Raw genomic sequence first — 19,640 nt, forward strand, 5'->3', positions numbered from 1 at the left:
GTGGCAAACACAGATACACAATGCAAAGATTGAGTCAACTTCTCCCCTTTTTTCTGGTTTCAAGTATTATTTTCATACTGCCCAGATCTGTTACTTGCCACAGGTGAGTCTGAACAAGCATTACATGCTTGAAACAAAGTTGTTTACCCACAATTTTGGAAAGGTGCCAACAATTTAGTCGAGCCCATTTTGGGGGTTTTGTGCGAAATTATGTCCTATTTGCCTTTCTTCTCTGTTTTTTTTTGTGTTGTTCTAATACACAAAGAGAAAATAAACATGTGTATAACAAAACTTGTGTAATTGCAATACTTTTCTGGGAGAAATACTTCATTTTCTGGAACAATTTCAAAGATGCCAACACTTTCGGCCATGACTGTATATGCATAAGGGCTGAATCATTAGACAGTTTTGCCAGAATTGTGAAGTAAAATTGTTTGAAGTCTTGACAAAAAAGTATGTTCAACTAAAAAAATCAAATTTTTTTTTTACTAAATCCAGGAACGGTGTGATAAAAAATCAATTAAAGTTGATTCTCAACTTAGGATAGAGGTCTTCTAAGTCTGACATGCCAGGCTTGACGTGTGACTCTCCACAACGTTACCCCTTAAGACCCAATCTAGACCCTCTCATCTAGCCTAAGCAGATTGCATAATTTGCACTGACGAAGGGCAACACCCTGAAACTCTGTGTCTGCAAATTGGTATTCTGGTTTGGCTTTTATCGTAACTTATATTGCAAGGCTCATTGAAGGGTTGATTGACTTTTAGGATCGTTGCTTCTAATAGGTGGCACTAGAAATCAAGCCCTCTTCCTCTCTGAAGAGACAATTTGCATATTTAATTTCCCAGAGGAGTACGCATGGCTTTTAAGTCTCCTCACTCTGACATGCCAGGATTGCAGGTCTCTCTCCACAAGGAGAAACGTTACCCCTTAGACCATTAGCTTTTTTTAAAACATTTTTTTAAGTGTTTTTACTCCAGTCCTGACCAACTTCACAAACTGTTTAAAAAGTGAATAGAGCTTTACAGACATTATCACAGTCCCCATTGGGGCTCACAATCTACATTTCCTATCAGGATGTTATTGGAATGTGGGATGAAACCGGAGAACCCGGAGGAAACCCACACAAACATGGGGAGAACATACAAACTCCTTGCAGATGTTGTGCTTGGTGGGATTTGAACAAGGACCCCAAAAATCAGCAGCACAAACCACTAAGACACTGTATCACCATTATATACTGTGAAACATAAAGATAAAAAAATATAATAGAAACAATAAAATAACATTGAGAATCATGAAACAAGTTTCAAAGTTATCACCTACCAACAAGATAGGTGGAGGTCCTAAATGTTGTACTAAAAGCCCCGTTCTTGGGATAGGTAGGGGTCCCAAAAATCGGCACTCAACCATTTTGCAAGTAATCTGTGGATAAGTACGGTTATTCTCAACTATCCAGATGAGTAGGTGATAGCTTGCTGGTGAGTGGAGGTACTAACAGTGTTGTATTCTACTTTTTTTTAGGTTGTGGTATAGATAATGAATGGAGCAGTAATGCACAGTTCAGAGGCTTGTTGGTTGGTGGAGGTCTCAGTGTTTAGACCACCACCAATCTATAAGTTATCACCAATCCAAAGGATAGGAAATAACTTTGGATGTTGGGAATATTTATTTAAGAACTGTGATAATAGTAATGCAAAAAGTGTGAGAAATAATAAAAATATATTTATAAATATGGAGTGCCATGGAGTGCAAGTAGTTAATGCACGATTCTGATCCTTAAAACGGACCAAAACAGTGCATGCTGGGATTTTTCTCAAGGAGCACCATCAGTTCATGTGGAATATCACCGATGTATGTAAGGACATTGGTTACAAAACGTCTGTGTACTGTCAATGTGCTGCCAGTCACACACACGGACAGCAGAAGGACCACAGTCATGTGGACGAGCCATGTATCAGTTCAAGACCGGACCCTTTCCCTTCATTGATGACCAGGCACATTCATTTCATTTATCCCAGTAAATGCAGTATTAAGAGCTATTATGTTTTTTTTTCTTGTATTATTAATTTTTGCCTGTATTTTTGTGTAATAAATGAGACCTAATGTTTATTTCATTTATATATTTTGCAGCAAAATCAGTTGAAAATAAAAATAAAACAGGAAATATGTATTCTTTGAAATATGCAGACCATTTGAGGGAATTTCATCATCACAATATAAATATTGTTTTCATTATTGCTGACTTCCCCTGTAACTGAGGATGGCAATTTGGTCCCAGTTACAGGGTAAAATCAGTCTCCTCACTGCAGAACTAATCCCGTCTGCTAGGACCCAGAAGTTTTATCAACTTCTTAACACTCGGTGATCACATGATCACTGAAACAAGAGGAGGAAGCACCATTAATATTCCTTGGATTGTATATAAAGCGATTATTCAGCACTACATTAAAGCGGCCAGCAGGGCGGAGGCAATTATAATCGGTCTCTGCCTTCACTATAGGTAGTCCAACTGTCTTTTAAAGAGGCTCCCACTCCATGAAGCTAATGACTCTTTGCACAGCTTGGCCCGACTCCTTAAAATGCTGTGTAGTTAAAGGGAACCTGTCACGTGAAAAAACACTATTAACCTGCAGATATGGGATTAGTCTACTGGTTAATAGAATTATTAACCTGCTCGGCGCCTGCACTTACCTGAACGCTGCAGGGAGAAAATTAACTTTATTCCCCACGGTAGTGTTCCGGTCTTAGTCACAGGGGCAAGACGGGTGTGGTTTCATTCACCGCTCTAAGTATACAGTGACGGCTGTAATTGGTCCTGATTGACAGTCGGCTGCAATACAGAGGCAGTGTCAATCAAGGCCGGGGGTGCGGTTGCAGCCGCCGCTCTGCGCTCTGTATACACAAAACGGTGACTGAACCAGCGCCGACCCCTTGACTGAAACCGGAACACTGCCGGGTCACCGGCGGCCTTTTAAGTGCTTTTCTTTGAAACGCTGCATCTGAAGCTGATGACGGTTGAGGCCTGACTCCCATCGATCTGATGAACAACCTATCCCGAGGATTGGTCATCAATATCAGAACAGAGGATAATCCCTTTAATGCTTTGGTAGTTTTGGTGTGAAGTCTCTTTTAATAGAGTGATAATGAATACATTCTACCAAAATCGTTATCTCCTACTGCAGGGTGAGCTAGTAGTAAGTTGCAATGCACTTTGGATCTGAAAATGAATCACCAGAAGGGAAAATTGTGAGGCTAAATGATATAAAGCACACTTAGTACTGGGGTTACCTCTGGTTTATCTAGTTTTCTTCCAAGTCCAAAGAATATCTTTAGTATTGCTGAGCAGCTACTCTCAGGTAGACTAATGCAATTGTCTAAGGCTTCCCTTTCTGCAAATGATAACTCTGCAAATTAGACTTTATTTACCAGTAAATAGCAGATCAAAAAGCCCATTGAGATATTTTGTATTCCATAATGGAGAAAGTGAACTTATCTGGGAGCTAAATTGGCTGCTTTTTGAAGTACAGAGCTCTATCTATAAATGCCACCCAGAGAACATTCGGCTTTTTTCCTTCTCGTCTCATACACAAACAATAACTTTGAGAGGAACATCAGTTTATAAAACCATAGAATTCAATTCCTAAAACTCGGTTTCTTAGAAGATAAGCTACCTGCAGTTAAGATAAGTGAATATTTTTAGCGCTTAATGTTTATTGTGAAAAGGAGTATACATGTTACTGCTATGGAGCGAGGCGAAAGCAATCATTAGAGTTGTAATTGTGTGAGTCAGACAGTTAAAAACCATTTAATGGGTGGGCTGTTCACCATAAGGGCAGCATTATACTGTAAAGTGGTATTTAATAAAAATCACCTTTCCTGTTTTAGGACTGCATATCTGAATGGTCCCTGTAAATTTAGATAATTTCATAGATCATGTGATACATAGACTATCTGTAATTCATTTAATTTAAAAAGTATGTTTTGCGCAAAAAAAGACTTACAAGTGCTGACCTCTTAAGAGTGTCCATTCTTTGCAACCAGCTGTGCTTATACTGTTGTCAAGTGTAATCCTTCTGTGCCAGCAAAGACGTTGAGATGGATTACAGGAAGTCGGGGCGGGTCTTTGTCTCTACAGAAAGTCGGGTCTTTGTCTCTAGAGAAGGTGGGGATGGGTCTTTGTCTTCCTACAGGAAGTTGGGCTTTGTCTTTGTCTTTTCAGGAAGTCGGGGAGGGTCTTTGTCTCTAGAGGAAGTGGGGACGGGTCTTTGTCTACCTACAGGAAGTGGGGACGGGTCTTTGTCTACCTACAGGAAGTGGGGGCGACTCTTGGTCTCTCTACAGGAAGTGGGGGCGGATCTTTGACTGTCTACAGGAAGTGAGGGCGGGTCTTTTTCTCTCTAAAAGGAGTGGGGGCGGGTCTATCTTTCTAAAGGAAGTCGGAGCGGGTCTTTGTCTCTCTACAGGAAGTGTGGGCGAATCTTTGCCTCTACAGGAAGTGGGGGTGGGTCTTTGTCTTTACAGGAAGTCGGGGAGAGTCTTTGTCTACCTACAGGAAGTGGGGGCGGGTCTTTGTCTACCTACAGGAAGTGGGGGGCGGGTCTTTGTCTACCTACAGGAAGTGGGGGGCGGGTCTTTGTCTACCTACAGGAAGTGGGGGCGGGTCTTTGTCTCTCTAAAAGAAGTGGAGGCGGGTCTATCTATCTAAAGGAAGTCGGAGCGGGTCTTTGACTTTCTTCAGGAAGTGGGGGTGAATCTTTGCCTCTACAGGAAGTGGGGGTGGGTCTTTGTCTTTACAGGAAGTCGGGGCGGGTCTTTGTCTACCTACAGGAAGTGGGGGCGGGTCTTTGTCTACCTACAGGAAGTGGGGGGCGGGTCTTTGTCTACCTACAGGAAGTGGGGGCGGGTCTTTGTCTCTCTAAAAGAAGTGGAGGCGGGTCTATCTATCTAAAGGAAGTCGGAGCGGGTCTTTGACTTTCTTCAGGAAGTGGGGGTGAATCTTTGCCTCTACAGGAAGTGAAGGTGGGTCTTTGTCTCTCTAAAGGATGTGAGGGTGGGTCTTTGTTTGTGTACAGGAAGTTGAGATTGGGTTTTTGTCTTGCTCCAGGAAGTAGGGGTGGGTCTTTGTCTCTGTACAGGAAGTTGGGGTTGGGCCTTTGTCGCTCTACGTGAAGTGGGGGCGGATCTTTGTCTCTCTACAGAAAGTAAAGGTGGGTTCTGACTTTTCTGCTCCAGCTCTCCTGTCCGCCAAACTGCATACAGGTATATAAGGTGGTGGACTTACAGTTCATTGCAGGAAAGCCATTGGAAAATGGCAGGAGCAATGCATGTTGGGAAGCTAGGGAAACAGAAGACACAGTCACCAATAGTGCTGGCAGAACTCCACAGAAAAATAGTGGATGACAAGATACAGACAATGAGAATTAGAGTACCTTCACTTCTTGGACTGGTAAGTGACCCAAAAGCAGTTTTACCTTGTTAAGGGGGTTAAAGGTAGCAACGAGCAAACCATGCTTTTTACAGATTTTGACTTAAAGGATAGGCGGCACTTTAAGTATATAACATACAGAACTCAAGAACATCTGAAAAACTCGCCTCTCCAGAGGCATTGCATTGTAAGTACAAGAAAGTGAGAAATGACCCCAAAGATCACAAAAAGGGTTTTGAAAGTAGTCACACACATTAACTTTAAGAATTGGAATCTGCTACAACATTTCTATTGGCTAATTAATGAAAAGCACCATGATTTAATTCAGTTGCAATTCCTCCAGTGTCAACAGTTTGGCTGTTTAACGTATGGACTTTCAGTAAACACAGTTTTCCGTTATAAAATACCTTGAAATGTCTGCAAAACTTTGGTAGTTTTACACCAGTCCAGCTGGCTCTGTCCACGTGGGTGACGCTTGGTGGGACATGGCGTGGAGAGGCCTGCCCAGCAAATAAATCAATTTTACTCCACTTTAGTGTAGAAAATAACATCAGATATGTACTCCAGTTGTTGACTGGAGTAACATTTCTGGAGGAGGTACGCAGCAGTTGTAAGATGTATCTAATTTATGAAGAGGCATGCACCTATTAATAAATTAGACACATCTTGATATAGTGATGACTTTGCTAATACTGTAAAACGCCAGTCTTACTGAATGAGGCCCTGTGTGTAAATGTATAATTAACATCTTTTGAAGGTGATATGTATGAAGCAAATAACTAAAAACATCAACCATGTGCCAGAGAATGGCATCGTGGCTGCATGTGGCCCTTGGACCTCAGGTTCTGAACTCCTGCTTTAGGGCACATAGAGATGTGAGGGACCCTTAGGCTGTGATTCATCCAGACCAGTGTTATTCTCATCGGTCTTGATTACGAGGAGAAGTGTTCATTAAGATGACCGTCGGATAAGTGCCGTGCAGCTCTGTGTGCGTCTAGCCACGAATCCTACTCCAGTCAAGGACAGAAGTAAGAAACGCTGCTGTTCGTCAAGAATTTGATGAATGGAAGTAGCCTCTGGCGAGAAAGCTATAGGTTGCAAAATTTTAGCTCAAGGTCGAAATTTTGAGACTTTTCAAAGCTTTTTATGCCAGAATTCTAACATAAAAGCTTTGATGAATTGAGCCCAAAATGTGTCCCTCGTGATTGCCAATACCAAACTTCATTTCTTGATGCATTTTGCCACCTCTGTATTCCATTAATGTCCCTTATATTGAAAGTGAGCATGTGTATAGGCTTCCTCCAAGATACTACTAGTACAAATCAGCGTAGAAATAGATCACCGCCTAAGGTCCCCATACACTTTAGATGGCCGCCGCTTTGGCCGACTGTACAAGTGGCAGCTATCTCTCCCGGTTCTCCCATATGCCATTGCTCAGCTTTGGCAGTGACATGTCTACAGTGGATGAGAGAATCTGAAGTCCGAAATCGGACATGCCGGATTCTTATCTCCTCCATCAATCATCTGTTGGGGCTCCATACACATTACCCGACATCGGTGGGGTGAATCGGTGTTAGTCTAATATGTATGGGGCCATTAATGGGCACTAAGTGCCTACACCGATAATCATAATCTGTAGCGACAAAGAAAAAAAAAAACATCTCATCTTCTCCAAGTAATATGTGCTATATCCCAGGGGGTGAGAGCAGCCATCTTTGGCTCTTTTCGGCAGGTGAGAAGCGACACCACGGATGGGGTTTAAACATTATGATCTTCCAATTGTTTTTCCTTTGTGCTTTTCGAATAGTAAGGAAGAGAGCGAGACCCGAGAGGGCGAGACCCGAGAGGGCGAGACCCGAGAGGGCGAGACCCGAGAGGGCGAGATCCTCATAATGAGCCTAATAATTTCTATCTGTGCAGAAATTTCATTGGCCTTTATTAACTCATAAATAGCAGACAGCTTTTTGCGGGATGAATGCTATGGCACCCTACTGTGATCAAACGCAGGAAATAATCAAGCCTTGCTTCTGCGGTGCACGTAAACTGAGCCACGTCTCGGTCCTAATATCTGACAGAGAACAAGCAGAGTATGCTCAAGGCTTTTCATCAAATTCCCCGAGACGCAGAACAAGTAATATAATCTGGCCTTAGTGACAGAGCTGATGTGCTGCTGACGGATTAGCTCCCGACTTATAAAGGAATCGTACAATACTTTCCCTGCACTAATCAATTGTGTCAGTTTCAGTATGTCTGGTACTATAAAAATAAAATAATGACTTCTCCCTCGTAGAGCCTGCTACAGCTTTACGTCTTTTCACAATCCCCTTATCCGTTCGGCAAAGTGTATTGAAAACGCTCTATAATGTATGGGAAAGATACGCAAAAAAAAAAAAAATTATTAAGGCCACCCGCAACCTTTTAGGAACTCCACATCTCCCATACAGACAAAAAAAAAATAAAAAATAAATGGCGGATTTTTACATTTGTCTAGTCTCGAGGACTTGGTGGGATAATGACAACTTGATTTGAGCAGATTTTGACAACAGGGCAGGAGAAGGGCAAACTGCAGATGACTGCAAATACATAAAGGAAAAATGTAAACTGTTAAAGCAGCACTCAAGAATTTTTCTTTTTTTGCCTATAGACCATTTACAAAAAACTGAAGCTCTTGCTTTACGCCGGCTTTAGCTGATTTGCCATGTGTAGGCTGCCTGCTGTAAAGACTCACTTTTCTACTTTAGCATTTTTCACCTTCCTGACGAGGACAATTTTTCACTTTATGCGGTGAAAACTCAGGAACGCTCCAATGTACCCAGTGATTCTGAGATTGTTTTTCCGTGACACGTTGTACTTCATGTTACTACTATTCCACATTTTTCGGCAGGCATAATGAAAAAGCATAATTTTTTTGTCACTCTATTTTTTTTTTACAGTGATCACTGAAGGAGTTAAATAGTGTGACAGTTTTATGCATCAGGTCGTTCCAGATGCAGCGATACCAAATAGGTGTATTTTTTTTTTTTTTATAATTTTTGTTCCCAGTCATGACATACAGTTACGTCAAATGTCGAGAAGGGGTTAAAGGGAATCCATCAGCAGGTTTGTGCTATGTAATCCAAGAGCAGTATAATGTAGGTACAGAGACCCTGATTTCAACGATATATATCACTGCTTGCTGCAGTTTTGATCAAATCGCCGTTTTCTCTGCTGTAGATTCAGCAGTTCTCTGAATGCTGAGCTCTGTATAACCCCGCCCACACCACTGATTGACAGCTTTGTGTACACTGTGTATAGGCAGAAAGCTGCCAATCAGTAGTAAGGGCAGAATTATACAGAGCAGGAGGACTACAAGAATTAGACAACTAGTCATCTAGTGATAATCTCCTGCTGATAAAACACTGATTATATTGAAACAACAACACAGTCCAGTAAGTGACACATCTTTGGAATCAGGGTCTCTGCCCCTACATCATACTGCGCTGAGATTAATTAACAAAAACCTGCTAACAGATGAATGTAGACTACATTTCCTAAGATGTCATATGCTTTCCAGAAGTGGCAGAGAGTCTCTTCACAATGCTGTTAGTCCTATCTAATGTTGGCCAGTGATAGATCAGTGACTCAGGATTCTTGTCCCCCACACCCCCAGATGCAGTGCTGTCTTTGTTGCACCAATCATGGCACATTTTTTGTTTTTTCAAGTGCAGAACACAAAGTGAAAATTTCACTAAATTGATTGCTATGGGCATCAAAAACTATTTTTCTTTTAGACAGTTCCATATATTCTCCGCAATATCTTCAGCTGCTGGATGTAACATACTGAGGGACAAGGAAAAAATAGCTGGGTCACTGAGGGAACAAGGAGCTTGACAGCTGCCGAGGGGGGAATTTAGTAGGTGAGGATGTCATCTCTAAATGTGGATTTACATCCGACGATCACAGATATTAATCACCAATCAGCCATATAAAAGCCAAATCGGTGGTCCTTTAATGGAATGTCCAGAGTTCTATGATCATTAAAGACAATCTGTCATCAGGCTTTTGCTACCTACTCTTAGAGCAGCATGGTGTAGAGACAGAGACCCTGATTCCAGCCTTGTCACTTACTTTACTGCTTGCTGTAGATTTGATCAAACCACTGTTCTATCAGCAGGAGATTAACACTAGAAGACTAGTAAACCTGCTGCCACATAGTCCTCCATATTCATAAGCTCTGTATAATCACGCCCCCACCACTGATTGGCAGTGCACACAGAAAGCAGCCAATCAGTGATGTGGGCGGGGTTATACAGGGCTCAGCATTCAGAGAACTGCTAGATCTGCAGGAGAGAAACCTGTGATTTTATCAAAACAACACTAAGCAGCTCAGTAAGTGACACATCGCAGGAATCAGACTCTCTGTCGTTACATTACACTGATCTCAGATGGGGTAGCAATAACCTGGTGACAGATTCCCTTTAATACAATCATGCTGTGTGCATGAATATCATCGTTATCGGCAGCACACCTCCTGTGTACACTGGAATATGTGCTGCTGATAACGATGATTTTAATATTGGGATGAACAATTCAATCACCCGATGTATGAGCGTTTTGCTCAATAATTTGATGATTGCCAAATTGTACAAATATAGCTGGTGATCACAGATAATTACATAAACTAAATGTGTTTATATAATTATAAATTAATAAAAAGTAACTTTATGGAATATCATATTCTGCCTTTAGTCGAGTTCCATAAGAGTAACGACTGATCGCTCCTGAGTGGTCATCATGATGCAATATTCCACCTGATAAGTCTTCAGAGTTCTGCTTGCTGAAGGCACAATTATCTAAGGTGGTTTACTTGTGACCTGTGGGTCGTGTCGCACTGTGATCTTCAGGGTTTATGCTCTCTGGTGGGTCGTGTCCGTTTCACTGTGATCCTCAGGGTTTATGCTCTCTGATGGGCCGGGTAAGTCTCAATCTGATCCTCAAGGTTTATGCTCTCTGATGGGCCGGGTCCGTCTCACTGTGATCCTCAGGGTTTATGCTCTCTGATAGACCATGTCCAGTCTCATTGTGATGCTCAGGGTTTATGCTCTCTGGTGGGCCGTGTCCATCTCACTGTGATCCTCAGGGTTTATGCTCTCTGGTGGGCCGTGTCCATCTCACTGTGATCCTCAGGGTTTATGCTCTCTGGTGGGCCGTGTCCGTCTCACTGTGATCCTCAGGGTTTATGCTCTCTGATGAGCCGTGTCCATCTCACTGTGATCCTCAGGGTGTACGCTCTCTGGTGGGCCGTGTCCGTCTCACTGTGATCCTCAGGGTGTACGCTCTCTGGTGGGCCGTGTCCGTCTCACTGTGATCCTCAGGGTTTATGCTCTCTGATGGACCGTGTCCGTCTCACTGTGATCCTCAGGGTTTATGCTCTCTGGTGGGCCGTGTCCATCTCACTGTGATCCTCAGGGTTTATGTTCTCTGGTGGGCCGTGTCCGTCTCACTGTGATCCTCAGTGTTTATGTGCTCTTTGATGGGCCGTGTCCGTCTCACTGTGATCCTCAGGGTTTATGCTCTCTGGTGGGCCGTGTCCATCTCACTGTGATCCTCAGGGTTTATGTTCTCTGGTGGGCCGTGTCCGTCTCACTGTGATCCTCAGTGTTTATGTGCTCTTTGATGGGCCGTGCTTTGTTTTATCTCTGTCACCGTGTGTCTCCAAAGAGCAGGGGACCGGGGACTCGATTTTACTGCTCAGGAGGGCAGAAGAGCACTGCTCGGGGGGGGGGGGGGGAGGGCAGGAGAGCACTGCTCAGGGGGGCAGAAGAGCAATGCTCAGGGGGGCAGAAGAGCAATGCTCACGGGGGCAGAAGAGCAATGCTCAGGGGGGCAAGAGAGCACTGCTCAGGAGACAAAAGAGCACTGCTCAGGAGGCAAAAGAGCACTGCTCAGGAGACAAAAGAGCACTGCTCAGGAGGCAAAAGAGCACTGCTCAGGAGGCAAAAGAGCACTGCTCAGGAGGCAAAAGAGCACTGCTCAGAAGGCAAAAGAGCACTGCTCAGGAGGCAAAAGAGCACTGCTCAGGAGGCAAAAGAGCACTGCTCAGGAGGCAAAAGAGCACTGCTCAGGAGGCAAAAGAGCACTGCTCAGGAGTCAGAAGTGCTGAGCTCCCAAGTACGCAGAGAACAGTGCTGATCCTGTGCGTTCTTAGGCAGAGCCTGTGCGCTTCAGCTCAGTTAGTACGGCTGACTCTGGTGTGCACAGAGATGGAGCGAGTCATGATTTATTTTTCTGTTGGACTGGACAGAAAAAAACCCTCTGTAAGCCTCAGTTCACAAAGTGCACCTCTGTGCAGGCTTTATGTCAGCTTTTTTACTGACTTGTTTACGCGCTCTTAGACTGATGTGGGCAAATCCCAAGTAAATTTTCTAATCAAATACTGCCCAGTGACAGAAGAACTGGAAAGACACTTTAATCATACAAAGAAAAATAACTTACTTCCATTAGGCTTGAGTGTATTCCTATGAGGTAGGGCATCGGAGCACTAGAAGAGATAAAGGAACAAGGAATCAATATTCAGCACTGAATACACCAATCCAGGCACATGTGTCATGTAAATCTACGTTTTCCTCCTAAATCAAAAGAAATTCAATTCTTCAATTAGAAGCTAATTTAGGACACTTGACAGTCATTAAATTCTAGAAAATACCAGATATGCACACCACTGATAGAATAAAACATTTGTTTAGCATTTTTTTCTTCTTTAAGTTTCCAACTCCAGCTCCATCTCATACAGTTTTACTAAAGTCCTGATTGACAAATCTAGTTAAAAAAATACAGCGGATGGGACCAAAATAGACCGTTCTAGGTCTGTGAAAAAAATCGGACTGCACTTGGATGCCATCCGATTGTCATGGACGGCTAGATAAGAGAAAGTAGAGAAACTTTTTATTTTAGCTTATCCGAGAAAAACTGATAATACTTGGACCAAACCCAGATGAAAAACCTGAAGAAACCCCAACAAAACCACCGATGAAACAAGGACCATTTAATCTCTTAAGGATGTGTGAATGAGCCCTTCGTCATATTGGCAGAGCGCCCTCGACATGTTTGCCATAATACTACCATCTTCAGGGTATAGTGTCAAAGGGGTCACAAGCTGCACAGAAGCATTACAAAGCATTATAGTAGCAGAGGAACGAGGTGTTCACATCCCTTACTGGGAGAAAAAAATTGTAAAAATGTTTATTAGAAAAAAAACTTGCAGAAAACAAAAAATATAGATATATCTCTATATCTATATATATACAGTACAGACCAAAAGTTTGGACACACCTTCTCATTTAAAGATTTTTCTGTATTTTCATGACTATGAAAATTGTACATTCACACAGAAGGCATCAAAACTATGAATTAACACATGTGGAATTATATACTTAACAAAAAAGTGTGAAACAACTGAAAATATGTCTTATATTCTAGGTTCTGCAAAGTAGCCACCTTTTGCTTTGATGACTGCTTTGCACTCTCTTGGCATTCTCTTGATGAACTTCAAGAGGTAGTCACCGGAAATGGTTTTCACTTCACAGGTTTGCCCTGTCAGGTTTAATAAGTGGGATTTCTTGCCTTATAAATGGGGTTGGGACCATCAGTTGTGTTGTGCAGAAGTCTGGTGGATACACAGCTGATAGTCCTACTGAATAGACTGTTAGAATTTGTATTATGGCAAGAAAAAAGCAGCTAAGTAAAGAAAAACGAGTGGCCATCATTACTTTGAGAAATCAAGGTCAGTGAGTCCGAAAAATTGGGAAAACTTTGAAAGTGTCCCCAAGTGCAGTTGCAAAAACCATCAAGCGCTACAAAGAAACTGGCTCACATGAGGACCACCCCAGGAAAGGAAGACCAAGAGTCACCCCTGCTTCTGAGGATAAGTTTATCCGAGTCACCAGCCTCAGAAATCGCAGGTTAACAGCAGCTGAGATTAGAGACCAGGTCAATGGCACACAGAGTTCTAGCAGCAGACACATCTCTACAACAACTGTTAAGAGGAGACTTTGTGCAGCAGGCCTTCATGGTAAAATAGCTGCTAGGAAACCACTGCTAAGGACAGGCAACAAGCAGAAGAGACTTGTTTGGGCTAAAAATCACAAGGAATGGACATTAGACCAGTGGAAATCTGAGCTTTGGTCTGATGAATCCAAATTTGAGATCTCAAATATAATTTTATTCAGCTCCCTATGACCTACATGCCCATATAGACGGCTTAGGAGGGTTGATCCTACTGACTGTTTCTCTTTAAGAGGCATTTGGTGCATCTGGAGTACAATTTCTGCTTTTCTACTCATTTGTATTAAAATGAATTTGATGGGCCGGGATAGATTATGCCCCTCACCCTAAAGTTTCACACAGTTTTCTAAAAAGTTGGCGGAACGGATGTAAAACAGGCAAAAGATGCAGAATTGTTGCGTAAGTACGCGCCTCAAAATTTTGTGACATCTACAATAATTTTTACGCCAGCTTTCAGGCACCAACTATTTGAAGAATCGGGACCTTTATAAATTTGCCCTTGTCAGTAATGTCCCCCACCCTCAAATATAGTGAATATGTCATTTATACCGGATGGTGGACGACTTAAAAATAAAAAGCAAAAACAAATATAAAAAAAAATATGTCAGAATTCACACGTAGCTATTATTTAGATGATTTATGTAAGACGAGTATGGTCACCACGGCTGTGGTCATCTGAATTAGTAGAAACAGGCGCACTTCAATCTCCTCCTTTTTCATTTTACTCCGTGTGATGATTATTAATAAATCACTAAAGTTTTCCTTGGGCACAAATCTAAAGTTTCGGTTCTAGCATTCAATTTCCCTTCCATTTGCAGCAAATGTCAGTGTAGTGTGTGGGATATCCCCATGGAATAAATATATATATATATATATTACCAAACAGTGGCGAAAAGACAAAAAAAAAATCCAATGATGGGGTGGCTTTCATTAGCTGCTCCTTTGTCAGTGGTCAAAAGGGATTTCACCGGAAAACAAACATTTCCCACCGGGCCAAAAGGTTATCGCGTAGAGTGATCTGCACGGAAAATCTTCAAAAGAACGTCATGTAACCACATCGGGTAACAATAAGGAAACAATTCAAGATCTGATGGAGTGCACTTCTCATACAATGTATGATGAGTGCAGGATCAGATAAACCTAACACCTTCTACACATGCGAAGGATCGCTCAACATATGTTGCACAACACAAGGGTATACAGCAAATGAGACTCATCATGACGCTCTGTGATCACCTGTCCAACACTGGATTGGAAGGTATCATTTACACTGTAGCACCAGGACATGCAGAATATTTCTTAAAGGGGTTGTCAGGGTTATATAACAGATCCTGAAGGGTTGGTTAAATTGGTTTAAAGGGAACCTGTCACCAGCTTGACTGCTGTAGCATAGTTTGAAAAGCCAGAAGGGGACTATAGGGTGAGACCTGACTAGTCCGGTGCGACCCCTCCTGGCCGGTTTCTCCCTGCCAAGCTCAAGTTGATTGACAAATCTCTTCCTACGTACACACCTTGTAGAGTCTTATCAATCAACCGAAAAGAACTGGCAGCCAGGCTCCTATTCATGAATCTAGTAGCAGGTTCTCTTTAAAAGTATTTTCTGGTTTTGAAAGATACCTGTCTCCTGGCTGCAGTTTGTTTAAAAAAAAAGCAACAACAATTGGTCCTTATTCACCCTACCTTGGTCCAGCGGTGAGTCTCCCATCACTGCTGTCGATGTCTGTTATTGCCTGCAGCGCTGAAGGCACATCAATCAGTGCTGCCAAAAAATAACAGACACGTGGAGCAATGGTAAAGCTTCAGCGCTGGACCTGGGGAGTGTGAGTAAAGCACAGTTTATTTGTTTTTAAACAAACTGCAGATGGTGGGAAGGAGTTTTCCAAAACCGTTTTAAAAGGAATCTGTCACCAGGTTTTTGCAATGCAATTTAAGAGCAGCATAATGTCGTGGCTGAGAGCCCGGTTCCAGCAATGTGTCACTTACTGGGCTGCTTGCTGCAGTTTTGATACAATCCCTGTTTTCCCTGTTGTAGATGTAGCAGTGCTCAAATGCTGGGCTGTGTATAATCCCGCCCACACCACTGATTGGCAGCTTCCCTGTACGCTGAGTTTTGTTAGCAAGCTGCCAATCAGTAGTGGGGGGCGGGGTTACACAGATTAGCCTGACTAGCCTGCACGTGACACCTAGTCCTGTAGTGATAATCTCCTACTGATAAAATACTGGTTGTATTGAAACTATAACACAGAGCCTAATAAGTGACACATCCATGGAATCAGGTTCTCTACCCCGACATTATGGTGCTCCGAGTTTAAATAGCAAAAACCAACTGATAGATTCCCTTTATGGCAATTCTCTTCGGATGCAGACAGAAAAACACGGCAAAATCCACATGTGTTACTTAATGTTGTGGGATTGCCAGGCTAATGTCCAAGGTAAGTTCTGAAAACACTATTGACACGCACCACATTGTACACAGGTGAGTGGGAACGAGTATCGCATGCTTGAAACTAAGTTGTTTACCCACAATTTTGTCCAGTCAATTTTTGGGGTTTTGTGTGAAATTATGTCCAATTTGCCTTATTTCCTCTGTTTTTCTTTGTGAAAAATAAAAGGTGTATAACAAACCATGTGGAATTGCAATAATTTCCCTGGAGAAATACTTCTTTTTCTGGAACAATTTCAAAGGTGCCAACACTTTCGGCCAAGACTGTACGTGTCCATTAAGCAGAGGCAGAAAGAATGTCCGGCTTTGTAAGTGAAGACAACTTAGAAGATCTCTTATTTTAAGAGAGGTTCTTAAATAGGTAAAACCATACTGGGCGTAGAGTAAAATCTGTATTAAAATGCAAGTTTTTGTTTTTTTTTTTGCCAGGGTTTGATGTGGATCTGTGGCAAAACTTTAGGTGGAATATTTCTAATGTGTGAAGATAACTTATGAAGTCTCTGAGAAAATGTATAACGATAACGATGGAACTTGTGGAGTAATAAAGAGCAATCAAGTAACAGAGAGCTCGGAGCTAACCCTTAATAATGTATCCAAAGCTTAAGATGACACTATATAGATGGAAGAATTCACATCTGAGGAATTTAATTAACAGCAACATGTCCATCTTTGTGTGATCTACAACTAATCAAGAGATGGACTAGTAGGTATAACGTGTTTAATTAGATTGTCACAAGTGCTGAAATCTGCTGTCGACAGATGAGATTGTGCTCAGTGCTCGACATTAAGGTATTCCACAGAGAGACATTTAGATTAAGCACTATATATATATATATATATATATATATATATATTCAGATTTAGTGTAACAATTTCATTTAGCTGATGGATTGAGGGTTGGATACAAAGTTGTACAGATGTTGCTCATTGTGAAGACTTTCAGATTATTGCTGATGGTACTTCGGTGCCGGCAAGACAGCGTGAGTTTCTGGAATACGGAATTAGCTAATGATTCATTTAGTTCTTCTTCTGTGTCTTCTGGTTTAATTGTTTCATAGACTGTGTTCAGCCGCAAACAATTTATATACAAATGTGACTAAAACAGAAAATAAATAATAATAAAAAAAAAAGATCCTGCAAGATTTTCTTTCTTGCTCTACAGATCCATTAGCTTATGATACGGTTTAATAAGAAATGTTAACTGCCAATAACAGGAGACAGACTTCCCCTATGGCAGCTCCTAAAATATATGCTTGGTTTAAAGGAAATCTGTCAGGATTATCACCGCCCCCCCCTCCCTAAGCCGTCTATATGGGCATGTAGCTCATAGGAAGCGGAATAAAATGATACCTTGATATGTGTGATCCATCATTTTATTCCAGAGAAATCCACATTTTTTTAATACGTAAATGAGCTGTTCAGATCTATGGGCCGGACATAGATCTCCCTGAGAATCTGCCTCTAGAGCTTATTGTAAATTAAGCGGATTATTAGAAGCGTGAGACATGTAATGACTGACCATCTGCTCTCCTGATCTACATGTCTCACACTGGTAATGCCTCCTTTCATCTACAATCAGCTGTGGAGGCAAATTCTCAGGGAGATCTATGTCCGGCCCATAGATCTTAACAGCTAATTTACATATTAAGGAAAATGTGGATGTGCTATTTGGCTTCATTTACAATTTAACGCTGGCTACAGCTTGAGTAGAACAGCTCATCGGTAAGAGTGCTGGACCCCCACCAATCTGATCGTTATGACTAGAGCTGAGAAAAAAGATTTACAGAACCCTGGTCCAGCGGACACAGCAGTTCTTGGATGCCCAACCTAAGAACCTCCTAAAACCCATCCCTGGCGCCTCTTTTGATTATTCAGACCTGCAGCATCAGGTAGGCACCAGAATGCCGCAGATATTAGGAGGTTTGCAGTGTTCTGGTACGGCATCCATGGACTAGTGGAGGGCTGCAGTGATAGCTGACTTTGTGGAACTTTCTCCCATCTCCCTACTGCATCTCTGGAGCTCAGCCACAGTGATCTTGGGGTTCTTCTTTACCTCTCTCACCAAAGCTCTTCTCCCAGGATTGCTCCGTTTGGCTGGATGGCCAGGTCTAGGAAGACTTCTGGTGGTCTCAAACTTCTTCCATTTAAGGATTATGGAGGCCACTGTGCTCTTAGAAACCTTGAGTAATGCAGAAATTCTTTTGTAACCTTGGCCAGATAAATTCCTTGCCACAATTCTGTCTCTGAGCTCCTTGGGCAGTTCCTTTGAGCTCATGATTCTCATTTGGTCTGACATGCACTGTGAGCTGTGAGGTCTTATATAGACAGGTGCGTGCCTTTCCAAATCAAGTCCAATCAGTTTAATTAAACACAGCTGGACTCCAATGAAGGAGTAGAACCATCTCAAGGAGGATCACAAGGAAATGGACAGCATGTGACTTAAATATGAGTGTCTGACCAAAGGGTTTGAATACTTATGACCATGTGATATTTCAGTTTTTCTTTTTTAATAAATTTGCAAAAATTTCTACATTTCTGTTTTTTTCAGTCAAGATGGGGTGCAGAGTGTACTTTAATGAGAAAAAAATGAACTTTTTAGAATTTACCAAATGGCTGCAATGAAACAAAGAGTGAAAAATTTAAAGGGGTCTGAATACTTTCTGTACCCACTGTATGCTGCACCTTCTTATCAGAAACAGAACTGCAGCTTCCACGGGTAATGTCCTTGGTGCAAAAATATCACATCTGTTTTAGGCATAATTTTGCTTCTTGTGACATTTAAGGGCAAATACATTTTACTATATTCATCTTGTTACAAAAAAAGCACTTTTTATGAATGAGCCCCAGATAAGGGTTTATAATGGGACAACCTCTTGCCTACGGCACATTTATGGCAAATTTCAAACCGAGCTTTACCATCTTCTGAAAGCAATTGTCGATTCTTGGACAATCTCGAAGAAACAATTTAAAGGCTTGCCCACAACATTCACATAACCAGTCCACTATATTTATTTTTTTTATTAGAACATTTCTTTCTTTACTTATTCAATTTTGCAACAAAAAAAATATTTTGCTCCTAAATGTTAATTTGTATTAACATTCATTTTGCCAATGAATCAACCTGTCCTATGTCAAAAGTCTCAAGATGTGGAAATGAGACTGGAAAGATCCAACCATATTGAATCCAAAAGGTCCATTCAGCATGAATCATGATCAAGAATCATACAGGTGTCTAAGGTGCTGAAGCAAATATGGCAGCTGAAGAGCCATGATCAGTTAACGGAAATCGGTCACCCTGTTTTTGCTACCCCACCCGAGAGCAGCATAATATAGGGGCAGAGATTATGATTCTAGAGATGTATCACTTAGGCCTCATTCAGACATCAGCTGTGTGAATGTGTGAGAAGAATGGATAGAGCTTCATCAGTGATTTTCATCAGAGCACCAGTGATTGGTCAGTTTCATCAGTGATTTTCATCAAAGTGTGATTAGATCATCAGAGGGCCATCAGAACTTCATCAGAGCATCATCAGAGATTGGTCAGTTACATCAGTGATTTTCATTGTAGCATGATCAGAGCGCCATCAGAGCATCACAGATTGGTCAGTTTCATAAGAGATTTTCATCAGAGCGCCATCAGAGCGCCATCAGAGCGTCGGAGGTTAGTCAGTTTCATCAGTGACTTTCATCAAAGTGTGATTAGACAGTCATCAGAGGGCCATCAGA

General features: G+C 41.9%; 1 protein-coding gene across 4 annotated transcripts in view; it reads right to left on the minus strand.

Moving 5' to 3' along the window:
* DENND1A (DENN domain containing 1A) overlaps nucleotides 1–19,640 on the minus strand; it is a 754,510-nt gene that overhangs the window by 334,748 nt on the left and 400,122 nt on the right. For all 4 annotated transcript variants that reach the window (XM_073639759.1, XM_073639756.1, XM_073639757.1 and 1 more), the window contains exon 11: nucleotides 11,903–11,948. In XM_073639759.1, the coding sequence (XP_073495860.1) occupies nucleotides 11,903–11,948 (46 nt within the window). The remainder of the gene's footprint in view (nucleotides 1–11,902; nucleotides 11,949–19,640) is intronic.

The sequence above is a fragment of the Phyllobates terribilis genome, unplaced genomic scaffold, assembly GCF_046119375.1.
Source record: "Phyllobates terribilis strain yellow unplaced genomic scaffold, ASM4611937v1 Scaffold_7__3_contigs__length_470593459, whole genome shotgun sequence".
In the NCBI taxonomy this organism is placed as follows: Eukaryota; Metazoa; Chordata; class Amphibia; order Anura; family Dendrobatidae; genus Phyllobates; species Phyllobates terribilis.